The sequence below is a fragment of the Phalacrocorax carbo genome, chromosome 25, assembly GCF_963921805.1.
Source record: "Phalacrocorax carbo chromosome 25, bPhaCar2.1, whole genome shotgun sequence".
NCBI lineage: Eukaryota > Metazoa > Chordata > Aves > Suliformes > Phalacrocoracidae > Phalacrocorax > Phalacrocorax carbo.
This window is the reverse complement of record NC_087537.1, coordinates 5,741,377-5,766,482: the sequence shown is the minus strand read 5'-3', so window position 1 is coordinate 5,766,482 and position 25,106 is coordinate 5,741,377. Positions and strand designations below refer to the sequence as shown.

Here is a 25,106-nt window from a genome sequence, read left to right as displayed (position 1 = left end):
TCACCTGTTCTTCCTACAGTGCAGGTGGGGGGAGGGGATAAAACATTTAAAATCTAGTCTATTTTAAAACAATAGCATGCAATACAGGCCTCCAGGGGAAACCTGCGCTGTTCCCTTTACTAGAAACTGGCCTCATGGTCTAGACAGTGGCTGCGGCCGCCTGGAGGTTGTTGGCGGCGCAGGGTGGCTCTGGGCTAGCGCAGCACAATGACAATTCTGAAGCAGGTTCCTCAGGTGTGAAAGCCTTCAGGAAAATCATTGTTGAGCTGCTCTCGAGGGGATCTGAGGCCTTTAAGATTTAAAAATAAGCCAGCAGTCTGTACATTTTGGGTTTTTTTTGCTTCAGTACAAATGGAATAAACTCGCTGCTTATACGCCGTCAGTAAGTCTCAGATTTCAGAGCAGAGGGAGAGGTGAAACAAACTTGGTTTGGGCACCTATTGGTAACAAAACTTTGTCCCTGCTTAACTCTCTGCCATCCCTCAGGAAGTGGAAAGCACATGTTTAGGTAGTGTAAGCCTTTTTCCTTTTATTTAGAATACCCTCTTTGTTTAAACAATATTCCCCCCCCCAGATACAAAGTTCGGCCAGTAAAGATTACATGGAAACTGGAACACGCATCGTATGGAATACAAGATGCACCGGATGAGGAAGTTTAAAAACTTTCCGAGCGAAAAGTAGAACAAAGAAAAAAAAAAAAGTCTCCTAACATTTTCCCAAAGGTTTCACTCTCCTGTCACACACACTCTCCAAATGACAGCTAGCAAATTCAACTCTGCAAAGAGAAAACAGAGCCACGTCAACCGAGAGGAGAGAAAACAAGCCTCCGGGACACAGAGCCGGGAGGTGCGATAGGTCCGGAGCAGCGGCGGCCTCCGGCTCCTGCCTCCACTCACCTATGTTAGCTTCTTGGCTTTGTTGTAGAGCGAATCCACTACTTTACTCATATTCTGAATAGTCTCGAGGGCAGCTTCGTAAGTTTTGTCTACGGGGGGCTCGTCGAAGATGATCAGGACTCCCTCGCCTTGGTCGAGGATGCCTGCGGACACAAAGCCGTGTTACCAGTGTACCGCTCGACAGACCGCATCTTCCAGACGGCGGGACTTTAGGGACCGAGCCAGCAAAGGGCCGGTCAGCTGCGCTGCCTTCGGAAGGGGCTCGCGTGCCGCACCGGACCGGCTGACTGATTTTTGCCTGGACTGCATTAGCGGTAGCTTGCCCAGGAAAAGAAAACATCCTGGAGAGGGGCCGAGAAGACAGCCGGGAGGTGCCTACGCCTGCACATTCCCTAAGAGCTCCCTTCCTCCTCCAGGCCCCTGCGCCCAGCAGGACGGCTCAGCACAGCACTGGAGCAAGGCAAGAAAACAAGCCATTTTATAATTAAACTATTTCCAGGTGCCAGATGGGCACTGCAGCTGGGTGCTGTAATTCTGGAGCGATTCTCTAACCAATATGCTGCTTTTAGCCATTCATCTTGCTCAGCTAGATCAAGAGGGCTTTCTAAATCGACACAAGGGACAAGGTAAACAAGAACAGAGCCGTCTCCTTGAGGGCTTGTTAGAGAAGCAGCCTCCTGCGGTCCCAGACACACCCAAACCGACCAGCTGTGCTGTGTGGGTGCCCCCCACCAAGGCACAAAACGCTTTCAATGTAAGTTATCCAGGAAAGGTGACCACATGCTCCAGTAGGCTCCAAGGCAGAAGAACACGTCTCTGCTACAACCTGCAGTGGGTCTCGCAGCTGTCCCCAGATGCAGCTGCAGCAAGTAGGAGCTTAAATGTGCTTTCTGATTTGTGAGAAATCAAGCCTCGAGCTTAACGAAGGCAGACGGAACGAGCAAGTGGAACGGCCTCCATGACAAAAGAGTAACAAATAAGCCCACCGCTCGCTACTCTTCCCCCAGTGCCCGTTAACCTGCACGTCTGCCTTCTGAAGCGGAGCGGCCTCAGGACCCCTCGGGCTCTGAGGTGCAGCGATGAGGAGGAGTCTATCCACAGCTCACTCACACACGGCCTGGCTTGGGTGGCAAGGCAGTCAAGTCTGAAGGATGCACAGACTCACCATGAAACTTCTTGTCCAAGATCATCTGTGACAGTTTCCTTTCTACCTCAGCCTGGAATTGAAGCAGAAAAATTAAAAGTCTCCCAGAACTATATAAAGAAATGTAAATTTTACTACTCCACACTCAACAGCCCTGGCGGGACATAAGCACTGCTTAAAAGCAGCTATTTTATCACTGAGCATGGTGTCCAGCTCTGGAGCCATACTGCGGCCAGCTCGGGGCTCCCCAGCACAAGGACACGGAGCTGCTGGAGCGGGGCCAGAGGGGGCACAGAAATGCTCCGAGGGCTGGAGCCCCCCTGCTGCGAGGCCGGGCTGGGAGAGCTGGGGTTGTGCAGCCGGGGAAGGGAAGGCTGTGGGGAGACCTTATTGCGGCCCTTCAGTGCTTAAAGGGGGGCTGTAGGAAGGGTGGGGGCGAGCTCTTTAGCAAGGCCTCTTGTGACAGGACAAGGGGTGATGGTTTTAAACTAAGGGAGGGGAGATTTAGACTGGATAGAAGGAAAAAAAATTTACAAGGGTGGTGAAACACTGGCCCAGGTTGCCCAGAGGCTGTGGAGGCCCCATCCCTAGAGACATCCCATGCCAGGCTGGACGGGGCTCTGAGCGACCTGATCTAGCTGAAGCTGTCCCTGCTCCCTGCAGGGGGTTGGATGGGATGGGCTCTAAAGGCCCCTCCCAACCCAAACCATTCTGTGATTCAGTGTCAGATCGCTCCTTGCACGCTGCTTTGATACTACCATGATGACATCAGAAATTAAGCAGTAGCTTTCAATTACAAGAGTACTGGGATGTCTTGCCCTCTCGTTCCACAGAAGACGGTGTATCTGTCATTTCATACAGACATTACTCATTCGGGCATTTGGAGCACTCTAGCTTGGTTCAGCAAATGTTTAGTCAAGAGGTGGCCAAGCTTCGTTTAAGCCCCTCGGCACTGAGCTGCCCTTCTGCCCAGCGCCAGGCAAGGCCCCGCGGGAGTCAGCTCCTCTTCTGCTCTTCAGGCACAGGGGACGCCGCTGCAGTTAGGAAACAGCTGCAGCCCGGCCTTTACTCGAACTATTAAGTATGTGTTAAACACCAAGGGGAAGACAAGGAAAAGACTGCACAGATAGAAAAGGACAGATGATGTAACGCCCATAAAGGCCGAGCTCAGGACACTTCCAAACCTCCGGCCTTAGCGGCAATATGGAACAAAAGCACTTCGGGATGCAACTGGCTGGGACTACAGTGGATTTTCCTAAAACTTAATCTGCTTGGGATTATCTGTAAAGCAGTTATTGCAATAGTCAATGTGACATATGCATCCCTAATGAAACTTCAATCAAAGTTATTAGCTGGATCCTGTATCTTAAGGGTCTAAGAAAGATTCCTCTGGGCACGCTCACAAGGATTAAACGCAGGTCAATGGGGAAGACTGAGCTGGTCACAACACGATCTGTTGCTACACAGAGGAAAATCTGCCCCCAGTAAAAAGCCAGTGCTAACACAGGGAGTAAAACCCCTGTGAAGGAAAGCACTGTTACAGCAAAGTCTTCGTGCAGAGGAAGCCTGTCCGATGACCCCTGGAACCTGTCTGTGTTAACGCTAAGTTCCCAAGAGTGGTATTTTGCTGTAAACGCAGTTGAGCTGACCTGCCAGGTTTAATAGCCTACATTTTTTTCCCAGTGGCAAATGCCATTTGACCTCAATTCCTTTGCCCTCAAGATGTGCCACTGATTTCTAGCAATGTTCTTACCTTTGAGAGCTTGATGAGGCTGGATATGTGTTCAATCTATAAGAGAGACCAAGAGTTAGGCAAATCATTAGCTGTACTTTTGACACGGAACATGGAGGTGTGGGGCTCTTCCAAGGAACAGCTCAAGGGCCTGTAAATACTCTGGCCTAAAAACCTCTGATGGCTTTCTCCGCTTTGCAACTGCATGTCCTTCAGATTTCATATCCAATTTTAACTGAAGATGGACTACACACCTAGAGCCATTCCACTCTGAAACAGGAAATAACATTTCTTCTCCAAGATTACTGCAGCTTTACCCACGCCCCGTCAGAGCCCTTAAAAGCCAAACACTGTTACCTGCAGTGTTAAAAGCACGTCCACCTTTCAGCGTGCGTAAGCGAAACAGGTGGAAAGGGCGATGACTCTGGAACGCGGTTTTCCAAAGCTCCCCTCGGCCCCCTCCTTATCATTTTTCAGCTGAACATGATGAACCCTGAGCTCTGGAAGTGCTGGGCAGCTCTGAGTAAGAAGAACTCTCTACGGAACAAGGCCCTCACCACGAACAGCAGGGGAGAGAGGTACCAGCACGTCGGTGTGCTTGCTGGAAGCGTTTACCTGTACTCTGGAGAAGGGTTCGATGACTCTGATCAGATTCTGTTCCAATAAGTTATCATAGAGCTTAGCCAAGTGAGTGTTTATGATGGGGTCGTCCCTGAGCTCCACCTTATAGTCTGTCAGAGCCTGTGGAAGACAGGGCGGGAACAAATAATTCAGGTAGCAACAGGTCTCCTGTCCTCAAGGCCCTCTGAGTATGAAATAGTCCCTCCCTGCCCAGCAAAGTATCAGCGGTTGATCCAATCCCATAACTTAGCCAAAAGGCCAGGAGGTCAAGGACCACGCAGCAAGTGTCTTTTGTCTTTACACTGCTGGCGCTTAGCAAGCCAGGATCTATGGTTTACACTCAGGAGATGGCACAACAGGATTGTTCCCTGACATGGGAATCCTCTCCGTTACCTCGGTGGTGTTCTTGCTGAAGTCAGGAAAAATTTTAGGAAGATACACATCCCAGTGAGCAGCACCAAAACTACAGGGAACTGCTTCTGGGTTTGCTCTCCAAAAAAAGGAAAGAAAAAGCCCAACCTAGTTTCAAGCAAGCTATGACTCCCCACGCTGTAAAAACCAAACCAGTTGATTATTGTGGGGTATTTGCTTGATGCACTGTTGCTTTCTACGAATGTTTTTATGGTTTCCTGCTGTGGGATGCAGCAGCTCCTACAACTATTCAAAACTGGCATTTCTGAATGTTTTGTCCAGCCAGGCCCCATTTTTTGTCTGTCTCTGGACTCACCTTTTCAAAATCTGCCAGTGATCGGTTCTTACTGGCCTGTGCCACACATTTTAGTGCTTCTGTCTGCAGAGAAAGAAAACAAGAGTAGGTTATTTTTCTGACTCTCCTCTCGGTGCTATTATGCCAACTGCGCAGTATACTGAAAACGTGCTTAAGCAGCAAAGCGGGAATGTTCCTTTTGCTACAAAGCCATGTCAATGTTACTTACACACAGGCAGAGTAAAAGCAGCTGCTAATAAGGAGAACACACAGAACAGCTGCAGGATGCAGCGTGAACTCAGCTCCACAGAAACAAAGAACTCAAGTTTTGCAAGGTTTGAGAATCCCAGCTGCAGCTCCTATCAGGTTGCAGGCTGGGAGCAAGTTTGATACAATTTTTAAGGAAAGTACACGTTTTGGCACTTGCTTAATGAACGTGGCCATTTTCAGCCCTTAAGCTGTGTTTCTGCCCTTCGGCATGCCACGCTGCCTCTGCCGAGCAGCAGAAGCACAGCAAAAGTCCTACGGATACCCTATCATGGACGGCATCAGATGACGTTTCTTGTCTACGCCACAGCTGCTGAAACAAAGAGGCTCCACCACAACCCAACTACCATATTTATACCAAACGGAATAGTAACACCACTAGAAGAACAGTTTCCAAGCAGTGAGAGGCACAAGTGCATGAGACAAGGACAGCCCAGTGACTATGGTGCATGGGGCTCAGGCTTCTCCTACCATCTCTCCCACCAAGACGTCCCCAAGGCCACCCACTCTCTCTCTGCTCCCTACGCTCAGATTCCACAGCTGCTGCAGGAACTTGTGACCCCTGCTGTCTCAGGAGGACAGTGCAGGCAACAGCTGAGATTTTCTCCCTGGTAGGCCGCCCTCCTGCTCTGAAAAAGAGCCTCCAACCCAGCTGTCACTCAGGGGAAGGGGATGAAGCAGGACCAGGGCTGCCCTTCATGATCCAGCAGGGATAATACAGGGATATTCCCGCTTCAGGCTCTTTTCTACGCACATACGCTCACTGACCTCCTCTGCTAAATAGCTTCCCCAGTCCGCCGTGAGGTAGGTGAGTGTTAGCTGCTGCGTCAAATAGCTGGCTGACCAAAGCCACCATCAGTGTGTAAGCCTGGCTCAGACCCTGGCACGCTTGGCTTTTGGCCCTGTACTTTATATAAGCATCCGTGGATTTAATACGGGGGTGGTATTCACAGGCTGGCAAGTTAACATGTCAGAATGAACAGTTGATTTAACAACTCGCCAGCTGCTTGGCTTCCACCTTGCAGTCATCTAGGTCTCAAGCTGCTCAGCAACACTGCTGTGAATGGATTTTCAGGACTTGCTACAACACCAGTAAAAGCAATGAGTATCCTGGATAAAATACATCTGATCCATGGCTGCTGAGCAGTTGACGAGGGTCAAGACATGAGTGCCTGGCAGCATTAAGCATTTAGTGGCTCATGAAGAAAGCAGGAAGGAATAAAAACAGAAAATGAAGCAAGCAGGCCAGATTCTCAGGTGGTAAAAATCACTGTATTCCCTTTGAAGACAACTGACTTACGGTAATTAATTATGGTACTTTAATCAGTTCTGGATCTCGTTCAGAACACTCAGAAGCGAAGAGTATTTTGGTATGAAAGACCAAAGTATTTGACAAAAAGAGTAACACAATATTCTCAGAGATAATAGGAAGATAGAAAGGATTAAGTTTCTATACCTGTCTCCCTGCATACCGCAGAGCAAGCTTTCCACTCACTAATGCTTGCACATCTTCTGGGCTAGAGAGGGGAGGGAAGGGAAGAGAGCATTTATTCAACACCACGGTCAGCTTAAATCTAAGCGTACCTCAAAAATTCCCAACTGAAAGCAAGTTACTACAATTCAAATAACATTGTATCAGAATCATTGATTAAGTCATAAATAAAGACAAACAGCAAAGTTTGTCTGCTTGAGTTCTTTCGATAGTTTAGAGTCTTATAAATGAGAAGCCTTTCCCATTTAAATGTAGGAAGTGTTCTTTGCAGAACCAAATATCACGTACATGTTCAGCATGATTTTGCACAGCAACATGTATTTCAGTGCAGTGATGGCTTTTGGGTTGTCAATTGAATCATATCCCTCAAACGCCTCGTAAAAATATGAGTAGGCCGTTTTCCAGTCCTTCTCTTCTGCTGCATGGATAATACCTGCGGAGAGGAACAAACAGGCAGGCATCGAAGTTAATTCAGAACGTGACTGGTAGAGGACAGAACAATTTGTTTGCCCAGTGCTTTATCTGGTGCTTCAGTAAAGGGAATCCTTTCTATCTAGCAGAAGAACATCCATCCCCTCTCTTCAGGGGACATGTTAAGAAGGACAAGTTCAGGGCAATTCAGTAAGTACCCGCAAATTAGGTCAGGAACAACGTTACTCTTACACTAACATGGTGTAATGCTGTAGTGCCTAGGGAGGTTACGGACCCTCCACCACTGGAGGTTTTCAAAAACAGGCTGAAAAAACATGTGTCAGGAACAATGTAATTACAGCTGATCCTGCCTTGCGGCAGCTGGGCAGACTGGTAGGTATCTTTTGGTCCCACCTAGCATCATTTCCTATGATTCACTCCGGAAAGAACAAAAATCAGTGAACTGGTGCATCGTGATGAGTCCCAGGCTTTCCCCTTCTCCTGAGGGCTTTACCTGACTGCATGTCTAGCGCTGCTTGCAGCTTAGGTGGACAGTAGATTGCGTTGGCTGTAGTCCGTGCAGAGGTTAAGGCTGCTCTTGCTTTTGGCAGATTGCTCAGGGCATGGTAAGTCTTACTTTCTAACAGCTGCACTTCCACCAGCAATGCCTTGTCGTCCATCTTTTTCAATTCCCGAAGAAGCTGGGAACCTAGCAGTGGGGAGGAACAAGAACCTTTGTAACCTGCTCTGCACCTGCTATCCAGGTCTTCCCAAACCAAGCCCTTCCAGATGACACCCTTCTTCCCCCAGCAGCAGTACTGGCTTTGAGGAAGGGAGGCTAGGCTTACACAACCTGTTCTTCCAAGAAGGAACAAAGAAGATGAAATAACAGTTGGTCAGTGTCAGTCCACAGCTGGAGAAGAATGAACCAGTTCAGTGTCAGAGGTGGAAGAGGGCAGTGAGAACACTCGGGTACGTGGACAGCCTGCCTCTGCCACCTCAGCGTGGGCAGCAGACACTCAGCAGGAAGTCAAGGACAGGTTGTGCAGTGCAGATGGTCACTCTGGTACCCCCTCCCCAGGTGACAGCGTGATTTACCACTCACACCCAGAGCTCCCAGCAAACCTGAAGTACTGCCCGTTCCTGCACCACTCCCCTATGGTGAGACCTGAGGATTTTCAAGCAACTCCTAAGAATATGGGATGAGGAAGGAATGTTTTAAGCACAAGACATGTATAGGTCAAATTTAGGAGGCAGGAATGGACAGCCTAAGAAATACCTAGATAAACTGTCACACTAAAGCCCTGTGAGGGCAGAAAGAGCCAGCCTTACAGGACACTTCTCCCCTTCTTCCCCCCTCACTATGAATTAAAGAACTAACTTCGGGCAAGGAGGGATAAGAACCGCATCCTCGCTTGCTGTGCTTAGAAGCTGAACACCACAGCTGAAACTGCATAACCAGGCGGGATAGAATGGACCCTCCCTAGAAACATTCCACAGAGACTCTCCGCTTGCACCCACTCCCCACAGCCACGGACTTAACCACGTCGTGACCAGCCACGCAGGAACACTAGCGCACAACACTGACATCTCGATAGAGCTTTTGGAGAGGCTGTCCTTTAGTTACAGGCCTTCACAACTCCCTAAGCTGTACCACCATCATGAATTAACTTGATTAAGCATAGCTTCAGAGTGTGGAACTCTGATCACTTTAAACCTGAGTTCATTACGATCCATACGCAAACTAATTGTAACTTGATATTGAATTCCATGTATCAGAGCACTTAACATAACTTGATATTCTGATCAGATACAAGTCACCCAGGTGACTCTGGACATGACACACGCTCTTGCCTCCACAGTGTTTAAGAAGTTACTGGTCCCTGCTGAGGGATCACCACTGCCCAGGTGAGCACTTCTGTCCGTGTCAGCGCAGCCGTCCCTCAGCCCTGCTCACACCCAGCGCTGAGCCGGCGGAGCAGTCTGTACAAATACCCTTTAGCCAGTTTAAACCTCATCTGACATTACTGCAGTCATTTGCAAAATGAGCATTTGAACAGCACCGAAGGGAGTTGGGCCGCATAAGATGACCTGCTTTACTCTGCTTTGTGGCAGAGTAGGAGAGTTCACATGGTTAATTATCATACCTCAGGTGGTGCAGAAGCAAATTCTTCAAGCCTTTACAGTACTTCGCAAGAGCTTGTCTAATTACATCCTTAGAGGTTTACCATTTCCTGGCATTACTACTGCTTTTATTGAGGCCGTATTTGGGCAAACTGAAGCAAGCTGGTTTTTCCCTTCAGCCTCCCTGACCACGGCAGTAAACTATGTATGTTTGAGCAGGAGCCAAACCTGATGGCCTTCAACTGGATACAGCTCATCTTTGCTTCCAGAATTATTTGAGAAGAATAAATGGTGAAAACAAAGAGATCTCTTAAAGATTCTATCACCAAACTATAGTAAAAGATGGCAGATCTGGTACAGCACTGAGAAATTAATGCCCAAGTCCTACAAAACTTATCAAAGAACATGATGTAGTCGATCATTTCCCTTGTCAGCCTCAGGACTAATTTCAAATTAAAGAACTACTACCACCACCTAGTGGGAGACTCACCTAGCTGCAGTGCTTCTTGGTACCTCTTCGTATCAAAGTACAAAGAGACCAGCCTCGCCTGGAGAACAGAAAAGAAACTGCTGTGAGGAAAGCCAGAGAAAGGTAGCACGGATTTCTTTTGTAAAATTAAACTTATATTCTTATCTGCACAGACTTAATTGAATTAGTTTGCGTTCATTACATCACACGGTCCAATTCTGCAAGATCTACTATTTGGAAGATCAGCTAGATCTAAACACAACAGGTAAAATCCTGCCTGTTCAAGGAGAGTCACTACCTTTAGTGTAATTGTTATCCCCCATCCATTACACGTACAAAGATCTGGAAAACATACTGTAAGTTCTCTACTTTTATAGGTATTAAATCCAATAAAGGGAAGATGCCGTTACACAGGTTTGGGACCCGCAACGCGACGTACCTCCAGAGCCTGGCGTAGGAAAGTCCTCTTCTCTGATTTGGCCCATTCAATACACTCTAAACACAGGTCAACCTTAAAGGGAGCAGAAAGAAATTTGTAAAGCCTTCTGCTGCCCTTCTTTAAAACAGCAGTAGGGTTCAATCATTTCCTACAAAGCAACAAAAATACAACAAAGCCTGAATCTCCACAATGTAGTTTACGAAAATGAGTCATTCCTGTCTGAACGGCAGCACTGCTAAACATCAAGTTAGCTTTACTTTCAGATGAGCCTGGAGATCAGCCTTCATGATTAGTGCCTACCCCAAATGTCTCTGAATGACACCTTTAATATTACTGGGGTAAAGCGTAGTTCACCGTTGATGAGAACTGCAGCTCAAGGTTAAGCAACTTCTCTTCAACAAGGACTCACTGGTAACCACACACGATACGCTTTAGCCTCAGGCTGCATCACACTGACACCAGAGTTTAAACGCACAGAAATATTGCACAAACTTACACAGACCAGCTATAGTTTGTGCTACATATTTTGATAGTCTATTTGCTAGATTAACTTCCTGCACTTTGTAATGACAGCATTATACTCCTTTTAATATATATTGCTAGAGAAAGCAAGGTTCAGAAGGCAAACTGAAGTTCAGTTTAAGCTTTAGCAGTCCCAAAAATCCCCAGCAGATCACCTTCTTTGATTGCTTTCTAATGCATTTGGGTTCCAACAACTTTTTCTGACCACCAGAGACAACCCTCCCACACTGGAATATCAGAATAAAAATCGCTTCCAAAGTTTCACCAGCTGAAATCCTAACAGCATTTCTTGAACAGCTGTGGTTTTGTTTGAAATAAAAACGTCTGGGTACATGGGAACTGATTCTGCCTTAGGGCAAGGCATGAACTAAAAGACTTTGAGGTCCCTTCCAGCGTGTTTTGTACCATTTCATTTAGCCATAGAGAGAACTGTATTTTCAACTGCTTTAGAAAGAAAGGAAAACGAAGAGCACGTGTTTTAGGGCCTAAACATGTCAGACCATGCGCATCCTTTAGCAGTATAAAGCAAAGGACGTGCTGGGATCTGCTGTTTATAACCAAGTTAGGTGCCAGGAGACAGTCAGTTAAGTGACACTGGATGTTTTATCTATCACTTCAAAGCAGGGTAAAGAAACCCAATGGCTTCTTAAATTTTTAAGACTGATGAGATTCCCTTGATGAATAAAGCAGTCAGGTTCCACCCCAGTTGAAGAGGGTGTCAATTTAGTACTGGCCAATAATATACAGTAAGACATCCTGAGGTGCCAGGCTCAGGAATGCCTTTTCCCAAAATCTCTGGATTGCAGCTCTGCCTGGAGCAGCTCTGCACTGCCCTACACTGCAGGATTTGTCAGCTCCTCGTCACTGCTTGTTAAACGGGGACGTTTTATGAAAAGCCATTATGAAGTCGCAATTATTGCACAGTGATACTGGAGCATTAAGAGCTGGAGAAATCTCCAATTTCATTGCTTTATTGGACTCCTGGGAGTCTCCTTAATATATGTTACACCAAGGAAGCAAACGTCCCTCTGAACATTTCTGAGGCGCTAAGTGTATTCAGGATTACTGCATCAAGAACCTCACAGGTTAGGTGTTATAATTCCTTAAGGTTTTGGGTTTGGCTTCTGAATATGCTTGAAAGTGAATGTTTTTACTAACTGGGCCATATTTTCATCACCGTTACTCCAAGTTGTTCCCTGCCGTAAAATGCCACCTTTTAGGATCGCACCCAAATATTGTCGTTTACATGGAGTTACCTTCAGAAAAAGTCTGAAGCCACTCCTTTTCTCCTGACCCCTTTTAGGGGCTCCCTTCTCACCTGCACATCCCACCCCGCTTCCCTTCATCTCTTCTGTTAAAGAGGGGCAAAACATTCTGTCTGTCACCGTGTACGATAATGTGACACGCAAGCCACAAGAACTGAACAAAGAACATCTCCTAGAATACCTTAACTACAGGATGACAATTCTGCGCCGATTTGGCTAACAAGAATGTCACCTGCCCCTCAACACGGCAGAACCTCTTCTAGGCTGTAACTTGCCAGTCGCTGTGTCACAGTGTTACGTGGGCTTTGTCCTTAACCGGTTGCTCAGACCCTCCCTTCTCCCCTTTCCAACTGCTTTGCTGTGCCAGTACAGCCTGTACCACTGCAGGTCAGCACCGCTTGTAAGGGGCTCCTCATCATTTACACTTACAAGTCACTCCTGTCCTTCACCCGTTCCCAAATAACCAACGAGTTGTGTGGAGCGAAAAAGGAAGGAAAAAAAAAAAACAAGAAGAAAACCAACTGTATTCTAGGGAGCTGATGAGAAGGAGTAAATCCTAACTGGGGACTGCCTTAGACCAAATGGGTTTTCTAGTGGAGAACTTCATCCCCTGGAAGTAGTTTATATTTGATAGCTGCAAAACTTTTTCTACTCCCACTTCAGGAGTAACTTTCATGCCTCAGAAGCCCTCTGTAGAGTAAGATACCCACCACACTGCATCCCCACACACGCACCTTCGTGTCTCCGGTTGAAAGATGCTAACTACTACTCACCATCTAACCCCACCAGCTCCTGGAACACTCACTCCCTCCTCCAGCTCCATGCCATCACACACTGCCCCACCTTTCCACCAGCCCGAGGCCCCTGAAAGAGGTGTAGCGCCTCTCGCCTCTCGTATCCTGAACGCTAATCGCACTACAAAACACTACTAATGCTGTGCATCTAACAGCCAGTAACACAAATCGAAATAAAATGCCCAGGGTGAGAGTTACTCCTAACCCGCAGCAGAATGAGGCTTGCAGAAAAGCATGGTTATGAGTGAATTAAATTATCTAATGTTTTATTAATAGAATATATCCAAATGCATTAAATTAATGTTTCCTGACGTGAATAATTCTTCAGTGTGAAGCAAAGTGGGTCAGATAATGGCGTTGCATTTTGACGTTGCTTTTGAGGAACGCACCAGCGCCAAAATGTGAATCTCACCTCCTGTCCCGTTGCTGCCTCCATATCAAGGAACAGATCGAGCAGAGATCGGACTAAGCGGGCTGCCTTTGCTTTGCTGATGGAGTTCAAGAAGGGTCGAACATACTTCAGAAGTCCTCCCAGCTCTGTATAGGAGGGAAAAAAAAAAATCATGAAATACAACCGCAGAGCCAAGAATTACACCGCAGCTGGAGCACGTGACACATCTATACACAGCAGTATTTATTGCACCAAACATTTTATAAGCAGTCTCTCAACATCATTTACAGGAAAAGAGCAGTAAACGTCACCTGAAGGAATGCCTTGCAGTAAACACGGGGACTGGCAAAGGCGGCTGTCGGGCTCCAGCCTTACCCGCGCAGCATACACCTCCCGTTACTTCAGTTCGCCCAATTATAACACCATTTGTAACTACACTTGCCTCAGGCACACTTTCAAAATGTAAGCATCTGCTAAATGCTTTGAGATTTTGCTGTAAAATGGGCAATGGAGTTTATAGTTTAAGTATGTTTTTATTAACTCAGTTTGACGTTTTAATCTGCCATAGCTAGCCAGCCCTAGAAAGTCAGATACACCCCGCGCTCCACTGCTGGAAAAGTGCCGTTTCTTAACACTTCAACTACCCACGTTACTTAACTGGTTCTTACCTAACTAGATTTCTGTTTCTACTAGTCTCCTTACTAGTTTACAGTTATAAAGCTAGTCCCAAGCTCACAAAGGAAAAGTCTTTCTTTATGAAGAAATACCCTAAAAACATCATTCCCACAGAGCGAAGGAACGCTGCAGTCGCATGGCAGCGGTTTCAGGACTCGGCGCTCGTGGAAGCAGAAGGGAGTTACGTGTCGGAACAGCACAGCGCAAGTTAAGTCTTCTCCCGCGATAAACGACACGCGGCCGTCGGGCCAGGTTGCAGTCACGTCTGTTTACAGCCGGGGGAAGACGATACTTCCAGCAGCAGCACCACGCCGTGCAGGGCTCAGCGCCGACTCAGAGCGTAGCGGGGTCGTACACTGAAACCACAGCTTATTTGCCCCAGAATGTTAAGTCTCACCCAAGCGTCAGCTAGATCTTGCACTGCCAGGTTTACAGGATTTGATAGTAAAAGAAAAACCAAACAAAACCTGTAATGAGTATTTCAGAAGTCTTCAATGTACTCTATACCAAACTGGTATCGAATCAAAACCAAAATAAGAGACTAATCTAATTTTATTTCAATTAGTACATGGAGGAGCATCAGCTCCTGATGCTTCTGAACAGAATTTCAGTTTGGGAGGATTCCAATAAAAACAGTTGGAAACAAGGTTTCTTTCACACTTCATTTACCCGTAATGCAAAAAATCTTATAACATCTTAATAATATCTAAAAATTATTTCTTAAATCTGTTACTTTTTCAACCTATTTACTTTAAAAGTTTAATCAAACCTGATACAACTAATTTCTTACACTGATAATAAGCAGAGCTCAGCATGTTCCAATCCAATTGCTCATGGTGATGTACCGACATTTTTATACATCTGAAAGCACAGTTTTAGAACAAATGAAACTTATCTCGAGTGCACACTGAATCCTTAGAGGAGCCTTATTTTCCAAACAGCAGCACAACAAACTGTGACTCTTCCTACAATGAACCACTTGTAAAGGGAACAAAACAAGACGCTATGACTGCCATGCCTAAGATTTCGTACAAGCTTTACTTTCTGTCTGAGAATAAATGGGCAGGTTTTTCTAGGATTGAGGTACAAGACTTTAAGACTGAGCCACACTGACCGACAGTTTCACTCAACTTTTACTCAGCAAGGAACTGTTACCTATTGCCCTGCGACAGACGATGACTTTGCCCACATCACCTTCAGTCTGAGGAGCACTCCACCTGCAACACCACTCACAGATGCAGATCCCAATCATTTTAACCCAAGTCGAACACTTTGATTTCACATAGAGTAAACAAACTACCACGACAGCAGCAGACAGCTGCTTCCAACACATCCGTCATACGCAGAGCTACTTCTCCAGCACCCCTCCTCTCGATGTGAGCTGAGAAAGGTGGGCTCCAGATCACCTTGTTGGGTTCAGAAGAGAGGTGACACCAAAGCTGGAGTTGCCCAGAAGCTGGGGTCTTGTGCTTTTCCCTGATACAACCAACAGAAGCACTTGAAAACACCATACTTAACACCAGGAACAAGCCTGCTTCCCATCAGGCCACGGCACCCTATCCTTAGCTTTGAGCTCAGTAACTCAGAATTTGCCAGTCTTTCAGCCTGTCTTATCAAGGCAGCAAAACTCTCTCTGAGATCCATCAACCCTTAAGTAGTGAGGTACTTCATACTGTGCATTGCTGCTTCTCAGGACCAATGAATCATGGTTTTAGTGCACAAGATGCTCTTCCACACGGGAAAGGAACTTCAGAAGAAAGGCAAAATCACATGAAATACACTGCAGTACTTATCTTTCCATTGACTTGCTCAACAGCTGCCCGAGAATTCACTAGAAAGCAGATTTGAAATCAACAGCTAGAATATCTCTACATTTTGCAAACTACACATTTAGACACGGAAGCTCAAAGTTCCCATAGAAATTTCTCTTACAGTTATATCGGTAAAATTTAACTGTCAACTATTTTTAGGATTTTTTTTTAAGTAAATGCAATGCTGGTAATGGTGTGATTGACAGCTCTAGAGAAGTGATGAGCAGCTGCTCTGGAAACTGAAGTCTGCAGCTCATCCTCAGAGAACGTGCTTCCACAAGCTAACATGCCATATACCTGAATACCTGATCCGAGTTATTCCAACCCTATAGTTTTAAGCAATGCCATCAAAATCTAGAGCTGTCCTAAAAAAAAGTAATTCATCTACCAGTTCAACCCTTAATCTCTATCAAGCAGATAAAGAGGGTCATTTGTATTATAGTGAATTTTTTAACCAGAGGCCATAGTTTGCTAGAGGTTAGACCTCTACAAACTAGATTCCTTTGACTCTCAGCCGGTCAGCAGCACAGCAGCTGTAACTTTCAAATCCCACCAAACTGCAGCCAGTTTCTCCCCTAGGCTGCAGCTCACAGACCCTTTGATCTCTGGAGGGTTACTGCTTGAAGGCAGCCAACAAGCCACTGCGACACCTAGAACCCATCAAAGAAATTCCACCAGCTAAAACTAAAACACGTGCAGCAGAAGCTACAGCGATGAGATCCATTTCATTGGGGCCAGAAAACACACACCCTCTGCAATTTCCTCGGGAGGTTTAGCAGCACCAGATTCGCTCCCCTCAGATATGAAGATCTGCGTGTCTGCCTGGTGCTCACACCCCTGTGAACAGTTGCACCCGGTGCAGATGCTGCGGACCCTGACTGCTTGTCACTCCTACTAGTCTACTTTACCCTGAAAGAAGACAGAAAGGGGAGGTGACAGTGTTTTTCCCACAGGACTAGCACATCTCTAAGCTGCAGTATCCCCTTTCCTCATCCCTCAGCTCCACCACAGATCTCCAGAAAGCGCAACCTGGTGCTCTCACTCCGATCTACGCATATACAACTGGCTTCTTAATGTTGCCAAATTCATTTTCTTCTATTCAGAATATAGCTTCTCTGCAGTTTAGTGTTAACACATTTCAAATACATTTCACATTTGCTTCTTCGTAAGCTTGGTTTTGATGAGTTAACATTGTTTTCAATTACGTAGCCTTCCTCTTAAATGTATTAGCTAGCCAGCCTCTGATAATACACTAAAGTTCTTTACTCTCAACGAAGACTTCAGTTTAAACTCAAAACTACGCCAAGTTCCACAGCAGTAAGGAGGCCACCGTGCTCCTAACAACTCCTCTCTCAGGCTTATGCACACTGGCAGCACATCCACACATTCACCTGAAGAGACTCTTCTGATGATTCCCCCTTTTTAGCCCAAGCACACACATCTTCCTTGGTGCAGGAGCAAAGCCATGTTTAGTTATCCCTGAAGAAGCAAACACCAGAGTGCAAAGGGCACCCCTACAGCACGGGCACCTATACCTGAGTTAATTGACTTGAGGTCCTTTAATATTCAATTAGGGAAACGGGCACTTGTACAGCAGGCTTCATTTGTCCTGCTCCAAATTCTTACTGTAGGAAGAGATGAATCATGGATGGGAAGGGCTTGCTTTTCTCCACTAACTATAAAAGCAGTCCACACTAGGAAACCAGACGTGGACATCTATAGTTAGGTGAGATGAATAGCACCTTTGTTTCCAGCACTGCTCTAAGTGCAAGTAATCTACTTTGTCACAAGCTCTGTTCAATTGTAAATCACAGTGGGGTCAGTGTCCAGAATGCTCAAACACATGTAGACATGGGTAGAGCAGTTAAATGGCCAAATCAAAATAGATGTTTACAAAGACTGGACAGTAGGACACCAAGTGTGCGTTTCAGAATAAATATAAAACTGTGATCTTGATCAGTTGCTATCTGAGACCTCATGCCGCTCTCCATGAACTACTCTATCATTAGGTCTGGTGTCCTGGCTGAATTTCAGTTTGATTAAACTTCTGCTGGCCTGTTTTCCCCAACCGGTTTCAGACTGTTTAAAAGCATACATGCTTCACTTCATATTCTGAATTATTGTTGCGCGCATTTAGAAAACATCAGGGCCATACCATGGCCAACTGTCTTCCACGGACAGAACGCTCTTTGTACGGACGTGGTGCATCAGCTCCTAAAATGCTCAAGAAGAAAGGTGCTCCAGAAAAGGCAAAAGCATTCTTCAGCAAAAGAAACAAAATTAAACTGCTGAGTACAAAATAACACACACGCTGCCTTAAGCTTTCCAGGAAACAGAAGACATGAACAGATTCAACTCAAAAATCGTCAAATAAAGACCTTCACTCCATTTCTGTCCTTTCACACATTCACAATAGGACGACTGTCAAATCTGGCTCTTGTGAGGAGCTGGGCAAGGATCTTCTGATATAACGTTTCAGCAGATAAATCAACTATTTGAGAAGGAAGCTGCTGGTGAGAGAGCACTTTTGGGAAAAAACTTTCCCATTTGAAGCAAGGCTCTGAGATTATTAAAAACAAGAGAAACTTCTCATCTCAAACACAACAAAACTTTAGCTATTTGTACTAAAATAGCCACATGTCGAACGGTCATAAACTAAACCATCCAATGCATCGGCAGTCCTTTAAAATACTGAGCCAAGTAACACAAGATTAATATTTTATGTTGCTTACCTAGTTTTTTAGCTTCTGTCCTGTCTCTGAGAGAATATTTCCTGCCAAAAACCTGCTTTTACCTCTATCCCATTAATAAGGAGACTAAATTCGCTCAAACATATGTATCTCTTACCCGATACCTCAGTTACTATTTCAGACTCACCTTCTGCCTGCCCAGTCTTGGCCAAAAGTGACCCCAGTTCCAGGATGCTCTGCTCTTTGACTTGCACCGCTTCCTCATCATTTTCCTGGACATCACGTTTCACTAGAAAAGAGTGGAAAAGTTACCTTTAATGCTCTTTTAGTTAGAAGAAAATCATTACTAGTCAGCTCCTGGAAAGGCACCAAAAAAAGTAACTGTTATAACCAGCAAGAGCAAATTCAGCCTGGCCTGCGAGATCTGGAAAGCAGATTATGCGGAAGGTTTAAACGCACGGTTTATAAAGAGCGCTTTGTCTATACTTCACGAAGGCTTTAATCCAGCTGATAGATACAACTGCATGCTTCAACTTGACTGTAATTTAAGTTTTGAAGTAGTCTCATTAAGCTTATCCAGCTGTTCAAGTTTTATCCAAAAAAACACCACCACCCAACAGACCTTCTCACACTCAAGCCACAAAACCAAATAAAATAAATTTAATGGGATTTCTGGGGTTGGATATTCTGGTATTGGCATTTCTGATGTTGCCGCTTTGCATATTAAGGTGCGATCCCACACCAAAACGAAGCACTCAAACAACATCGACTCGGTGAGCAAGGGACGTCCGTCCCCTCGCTCAGGAGCGGATCAGGTGTTACAACTGCCACAGGAGTCAGCGCTCCTTCCCACACTGAACTCTGACAATCTAATCGTCACTCTGTCTACCAACGTGAGTAACTCTGGCTCTGAAGTACGCAGAAGGGCCAAATCACACACAGCAGCACCAAACCTCTGCTTACACAACACCAATTTCATATAGTTATCCACAAAACAATACACTTTCTTCCCTGACACCTGCTACCATGTAAATATTCACCTCCACCACCCCCTGCGCAGATGAGTTCGTCCAACTTCCACACAAACAAAGCCAAAATCCGCTGTCCAGCTCTACAGAGGGAACTGAAATCGTCCACACCGCCCCTGCGTACAGACTGTGGCTTTCGGTCCCCATAATTTAGCACATGCAGCATCAAAAGCAAAGTAACTTTGCTCTCAAGCAGAAAAGTACCACGGCAACACGCTCGGGACGGCTCCAGCTCACACCGACCGGCAACACGAGCTGTCACTCCTGACTGAGCCTGACCGGATGGGAAGTTGTAGGTGTGTTGACAGGCTTGAGACACCAACTACTAATTAACCAGAGAAACACCAACTGGGGAGAGCAACTTTTAAAGACCATACAACAATTCCAATTTCAAGGTCTAACACCTTATTTGGCCGACACAGCGGGGTGACAGAAGGTCACAGCATCTTTTCAGAAATAACTGCACATTATGAGAATCGAGAACGACCCTTTCATACACCAGTTTCTAAGGTACCCAACTCTCCCTACCCTGTACACCCCGGCCCCCAAATAAAGAGGGACGTGCATATCATGCCTACAAACCCCTTTATAGCATCAACATCTCCTTGGTGCTGCTAAATGTCTGGGACGGTCCGACAAGTAACTGCTGCAAACAGCACCTGCCTTGAAACAAGCAGAGGTGACAGCTCCAGACACTGCACACACGAAAACTCTTCAAAACTTTCTGCATAGCTCTGAGAAGGTAATTTAAAGAGCGGGTGTATTTTAGAGGAAATATCACTTCCAGCAGGGTTCTCTCAGCACGCCGAGCATCCGCTGCAGGCCGCCGCTACCAGCGCAACACCCAGACACTGTAACACCACAGCCGAAAAGCCCCATCGGTGAACGGCCGGGACAGGCAGCCGCCCGCCCCGGAGCCCCCCGCCCGCCCGCCCCGCTGCCCGCACAGCCCCCGGCCACGCCGCTCCGCGGGCTCCGAGGCAGGCAGGTTCACCCGCCGCTGCCCCCGAGCCGGGAGCCGGGAGGAGGAGCCGGCCCGAGCCGCGGCGCTCCGCTAACGGGCTGCCCGAGTGGGGCTCCGCCGCCCCGCGGGGCCCTCTCCGGCGGCGGTCTGCGGCCCGGGCCCGGCCCGGCGGCCCGCGGTGCGGGCGGAGGACGCGGGTGGGTGCAGCGGACCGGGCCGGGGCCGGCGGAGCGGGCCCAGGCCTCTCTCCCGTCCGGCTCGCAGGGTGAGTCAGCAGCCGCCGGCGGCGGCGGCCGGGAGGCGGCGGCGGGCAGCCGGGGGCGGCCGGTGGGGCAGGGGCGGCCGGCGACGCCTCACCTATGGAGTGGAGGATGCCGATGGAGGCCTCCCGGTCGGTGGAGAGCAGGGACTGGGCGCGCTGGAACTCCAGCACCGCCGCCGCCGCCATCTTACCGCTCCCTCACTCCCTCCGCACCGCCAGCCCGGAAGCGGCCGGCGGAGGCCACGCCCCCTTCCGGGCCGGCGGCATGACGGGAGCCGTAGTCCAGGTGCGAAGAGCGGGGGGCGGGGCTGAGAGGAGGGCGGGGCTGGGGGAGGGGGCGTGGCCCGGGGAAAGGGGCGGTGTTTCGGGAGAGAGGCGTGGTCTGTGGAATGAGGCGTGGTCGGGCGCCGGGGGGCGTGGCTTGGAGCGGGGGGTTACACCGGGGTACCGTCGTGGGGGGTGGCGGGGCTGAGGGGTCCCGTGGGCTCCTGTCTGGCCCTTCCGTGGGGTCCTGGGTGCCAGGGGTCGGCGTGGGGCACCCAGGGGGGCTCTCCCACCCAAGAACCCCCCACACCCGTGGATCCAAACTCCCCCAGCCAGCGCTGGAGGGGGGGCTGGTGTGTGTGTCCCCCAGCAGGACCCCACCAACCGCCACGTCCTCCCAGCTGGTCCCAGGACACCCCTCTCCCCACAGACCCCCCGCACCCTGGTGGCCTCGGGCACGGGGCAAGGCCTGGCAGGGACCCGGCCCCTCGTCCCCCCGCGCACGGCCATGGCCCAGGGGGGACGCTGGCCCCATGCCGCCGCTGCAGCCGGGCCTCGCGGGCGGCACACGGTGGAAGACGCCCTCCATGGTCTTCCCCGTTCACACTTTCCTGCCCCTTCCCCTTCCCGGGAGCGCTGCCAGCAGCTGGGGCGCAGGCGGGCCGGTCCATGGGGACACCCCACCTCACGCCCTCGATTCGGCGGAAAGTAACCCCCGAATCACTGCTGAGCTCCCCAAAACCCACCCATGGCTGACCCCATCCCTGCTTCCGTCCCCATCCTGGTGCCAGACAAGCTGGGACCAGCATCCCCACAGACCAGTCACCTTTCTACCACTGGAAAAGCAAATTTAATGCCTTGAGGGTTTAATTTTATATCAAACGGGGAATAAAACCAGCCCCAGGCCAGCGGGGAGGCTCCAGCCCCCGGCGCGCCGCTGCTCCCGGGAAACCCGAGCCCTGCGGAGTCACCCGGGGGGCGACAGCCCGGGGGCAGGCTGTGGTTTGGCTTGGGGAAGTGGTACAAAAGCCCGATTTAGGACTTATCCTCCCGCCTTGAGCTGAGCTTTGCACCAGTTTCACGCCCCGCCAGGCGGCAGCTGGGGGGGACGGGGACATTAGGGGGCACCAGGGCTGCGGCCGAGACACCTCGATGGGTTGGAAAGAATATCCCCTGCCCGAGGCCCGTCGGCAGCGAGCAGAGGTGGGGATTGTTTTTCTTCCCGTGAAAATATGAGCTGGGAAAGGCCAGGGAAGGGATTAAATCGGTGGAAATGGGTCTGGATTTTTGGTAGGGAATAGAGCCGGAGCCACTTTTGGTTCCAGGCTGTGCCGGGGGACAGAGTTGGGGGTCACCCAGCCCCGTGCTCCCCATCGGGGGTCAGTGGATGTCTGTGCAGCCATTCAACCCTCGGCTCAGTCTCCTGGCGGTGGAGGAAGCCTGGCGAGCAGGCGGCGGGGACCGCAACCATGGGGCTGGCACTGAGACCTGACCTGCTGCACAGCTCATCACACTTATGGCCGCCGGATCCCACAGCACTGGGATGGATCCAGCCCAGTCCCTCCACAATCGCCGCTTCAAAAACCCCTCAAAAATGGAGGGATGACGCATTTTGGGTATAAAAGCGCCGGTGGCTATGAAAGGGGGACGGAGTGGGGATTTTTGGTGGATGAAAGGCCGGAGGCTGCGGCGGAGCCGCTGGCTCGGGGTGCCGTGGGCGAAGCGTTGAGGTCCGTGGCTGAGGAGTCCCGTGTGTGCCGGGCAGCATCCCAGCCAGCCAGCCAGCCCACCCACCCCGGCTCTTAAATCTGACACCTGATTTAATTAATCCACCTCCAAAAAAAACCCACCACCAGCATTAAATGGGTATTAACGATGGTTTGCAAAAAAATTCCCCCACGTTCGCCCCTGAACCCCAGCGGGCGCGGGCATGCGTGGCGGCGGGCAGCAGAGGGTGGTGCAGGCAAAGGCATGGTGCCGCCACGCTGCTTGCGATCCAGCCAGTCAGCCGTCCGTCTGTCCATCCCTCCATCCCTCCACCCCTTCCCTTGCCCGAGCTCCCATGGGACAGGGACAGGGTGCATCTCCCTGCACCCCTGGAGGAGGCAGGTGAAGGCAAGCGGGGGACTTGGCTGTGCCTGAGGGTGATTTCCTTCCCTGCCCAATAATAATAATAATAATAATAATAATAATAATAATAATAATAATAATAATAATAGTGGTGGTTTGGACCAAGAGAATTTTTTGTTCAACCTGAAACAGCTATTTTGGGGGTAAAAGTGGTGGAAATAGAGGGAAACTCAGGTAGTGCTGGTGAGCTGGTGGCCCTGGCAGTGCAGTGGTTAAACCCTGTTCAGGGTTACGCTGGGTTTCAGGGTCCCCTCTTGATGAGTGGCCCTGGTGATGGGGGACATGGTGCCACGAGAGGGGGAGTCACTCCCAGCTCTCCTCTTTGAGGGTGCTGCCCCAGCCGCGGGTTTCCTCTTGCTCAGGCTCGGGCTGGGTAATCGGAGCCAGATTTGGGGGGTCGGTGGGTGGGCAGCAAGTAGGGGTGACCCTAGGGGTCCCCTTGGTGGTGGCTCCTCTGGTCCCGAGACAGGCCAGGGACAGCCCTGAGGGCCTTTAAACCACCCCCTACTCCAAGCGTGGCTTGGCTTACTGAGGGTATTATGCCTGCACGTCAGTAGGGACCAGAGTGAACATAAGGGCTGGTGCTCCCCGAGTAGGGATGGCCCTGGGGCTGGGGACCCCGCCAGCAGGGATGGGACCCGTCCCCACCCCGGCATGGCGGCTGCCGGAGAAGTGTCCCAGAGACAGCGCCAGGCCTTGGCTACCGATGTCCGGTGTCCGTCCTTCCCCAACAGCCACCCGCCATCCCTCCCGCGTCCCTCACCTTGCCACCCCCCCCCTTCGCAGGAGGGGCCCCACGGCCTCACCCCACCATGGAGAGAGGGACCCCCGCGTGCCTGTGGGGCACCGCCTGCGCGGGACAGTGCGTGCCCCTGTGCGCGTGCACGCCTGCGTGTGTGTGCACGCAGGTGCGTGTGCGGCGTCTGAGCGCGGCGTGGGTGTGCACGCGCTTGTGCACCGCGCAGGGCTGCACGGCCGCTGTGCGGTGTGGGGTGCAGCGTGACGGGGTGCAGCGAGGGTGCGCGTTACAGGTGTGCGGCGTGGCTGTGTGGGGCAGGGGTGCAGCAGGGGTGCAGAGTGGCTGTGCAGTATCAGGGTGCAGGGTGCCGTGCAGGGTGCCGTGCAGGGTGCCGTGCAGGGGTGCAGCAGGGGTGCAGAGTGGCTGTGCAGTATCAGGGTGCAGGGTGCCGTGCAGGGTGCAGTGCAGGGGTGCAGTGCAGGGGTGCAGTGCAGGGGTGCAGTGCAGGGGTGCAGAGTGGCTGTGCAGTATCAGGGTGCAGTGTGAATGTGCAGGGTGCAGTGCAGGGTGCAGTGCAGGGGTGCAGAGTGGGGGTGCAGCAGGGGTGCAGAGTGGCTGTGCAGTATCAGGGTGCAGGGTGCCGTGCAGGGTGCAGTGCAGGGGTGCAGTGCAGGGGTGCAGCAGGGGTGCAGAGTGGCTGTGCAGTATCAGGGTGCAGGGTGCAGTGCAGGGGTGCAGCGTAGGGGTGCAGTGCAGGGGTGCAGCAGGGGTGCAGAGTGGCTGTGCAGTATCAGGGTGCAGGGTGCAGTGCAGGGGTGCAGTGCAGGGGTGCAGTGCAGGGGTGCAGCAGGGGTGCAGAGTGGCTGTGCAGTATCAGGGTGCAGGGTGCCGTGCAGGGTGCAGTGTGGGGGTGCAGTGCAGGGGTGCAGTGCAGGGGTGCAGAGTGGCTGTGCAGTATCAGGGTGCAGGGTGCAGTGCAGGGTGCAGTGCAGGGGTGCAGTGCAGGGGTGCAGTGCAGGGGTGCAGCAGGGGTGCAGAGTGGCTGTGCAGTATCAGGGTGCAGTGTGAATGTGCAGGGTGCAGCGTAGGGGTGCAGTGCAGGGGTGCAGAGTGGCTGTGCAGTATCAGGGTGCAGGGTGCAGTGCAGGGTGCAGCGTAGGGGTGCAGTGCAGGGGTGCAGAGTGGCTGTGCAGTATCAGGGTGCAGTGTGAATGTGCAGGGTGCAGTGCAGGGTGCAGTGCAGGGGTGCAGAGTGGGGGTGCAGCAGGGG

The 25,106-nt window shown here is 50.0% G+C and overlaps 1 protein-coding gene across 1 annotated transcript; it reads right to left on the bottom strand.

The window, feature by feature from the left end:
- Positions 1–509: 509 nt before the first annotated feature.
- PSMD11 (proteasome 26S subunit, non-ATPase 11) lies at positions 510–20,951 on the bottom strand. The gene is made up of 14 exons (XM_064472999.1): positions 20,799–20,951; positions 18,637–18,738; positions 13,295–13,419; positions 10,302–10,373; positions 9,884–9,941; positions 7,784–7,978; positions 7,147–7,291; positions 6,823–6,883; positions 5,121–5,183; positions 4,388–4,513; positions 3,794–3,829; positions 2,062–2,113; positions 897–1,039; positions 510–775 (listed from the first exon to the last, which is right to left on the bottom strand). The coding sequence occupies exons 1-13, from the start codon at positions 20,887–20,889 to the stop codon at positions 897–899; spliced, it is 1,269 nt and encodes a 422-aa protein (XP_064329069.1). The 5' UTR covers positions 20,890–20,951; the 3' UTR covers positions 510–775.
- Between the last annotated feature and the right edge of the window lie 4,155 nt (positions 20,952–25,106).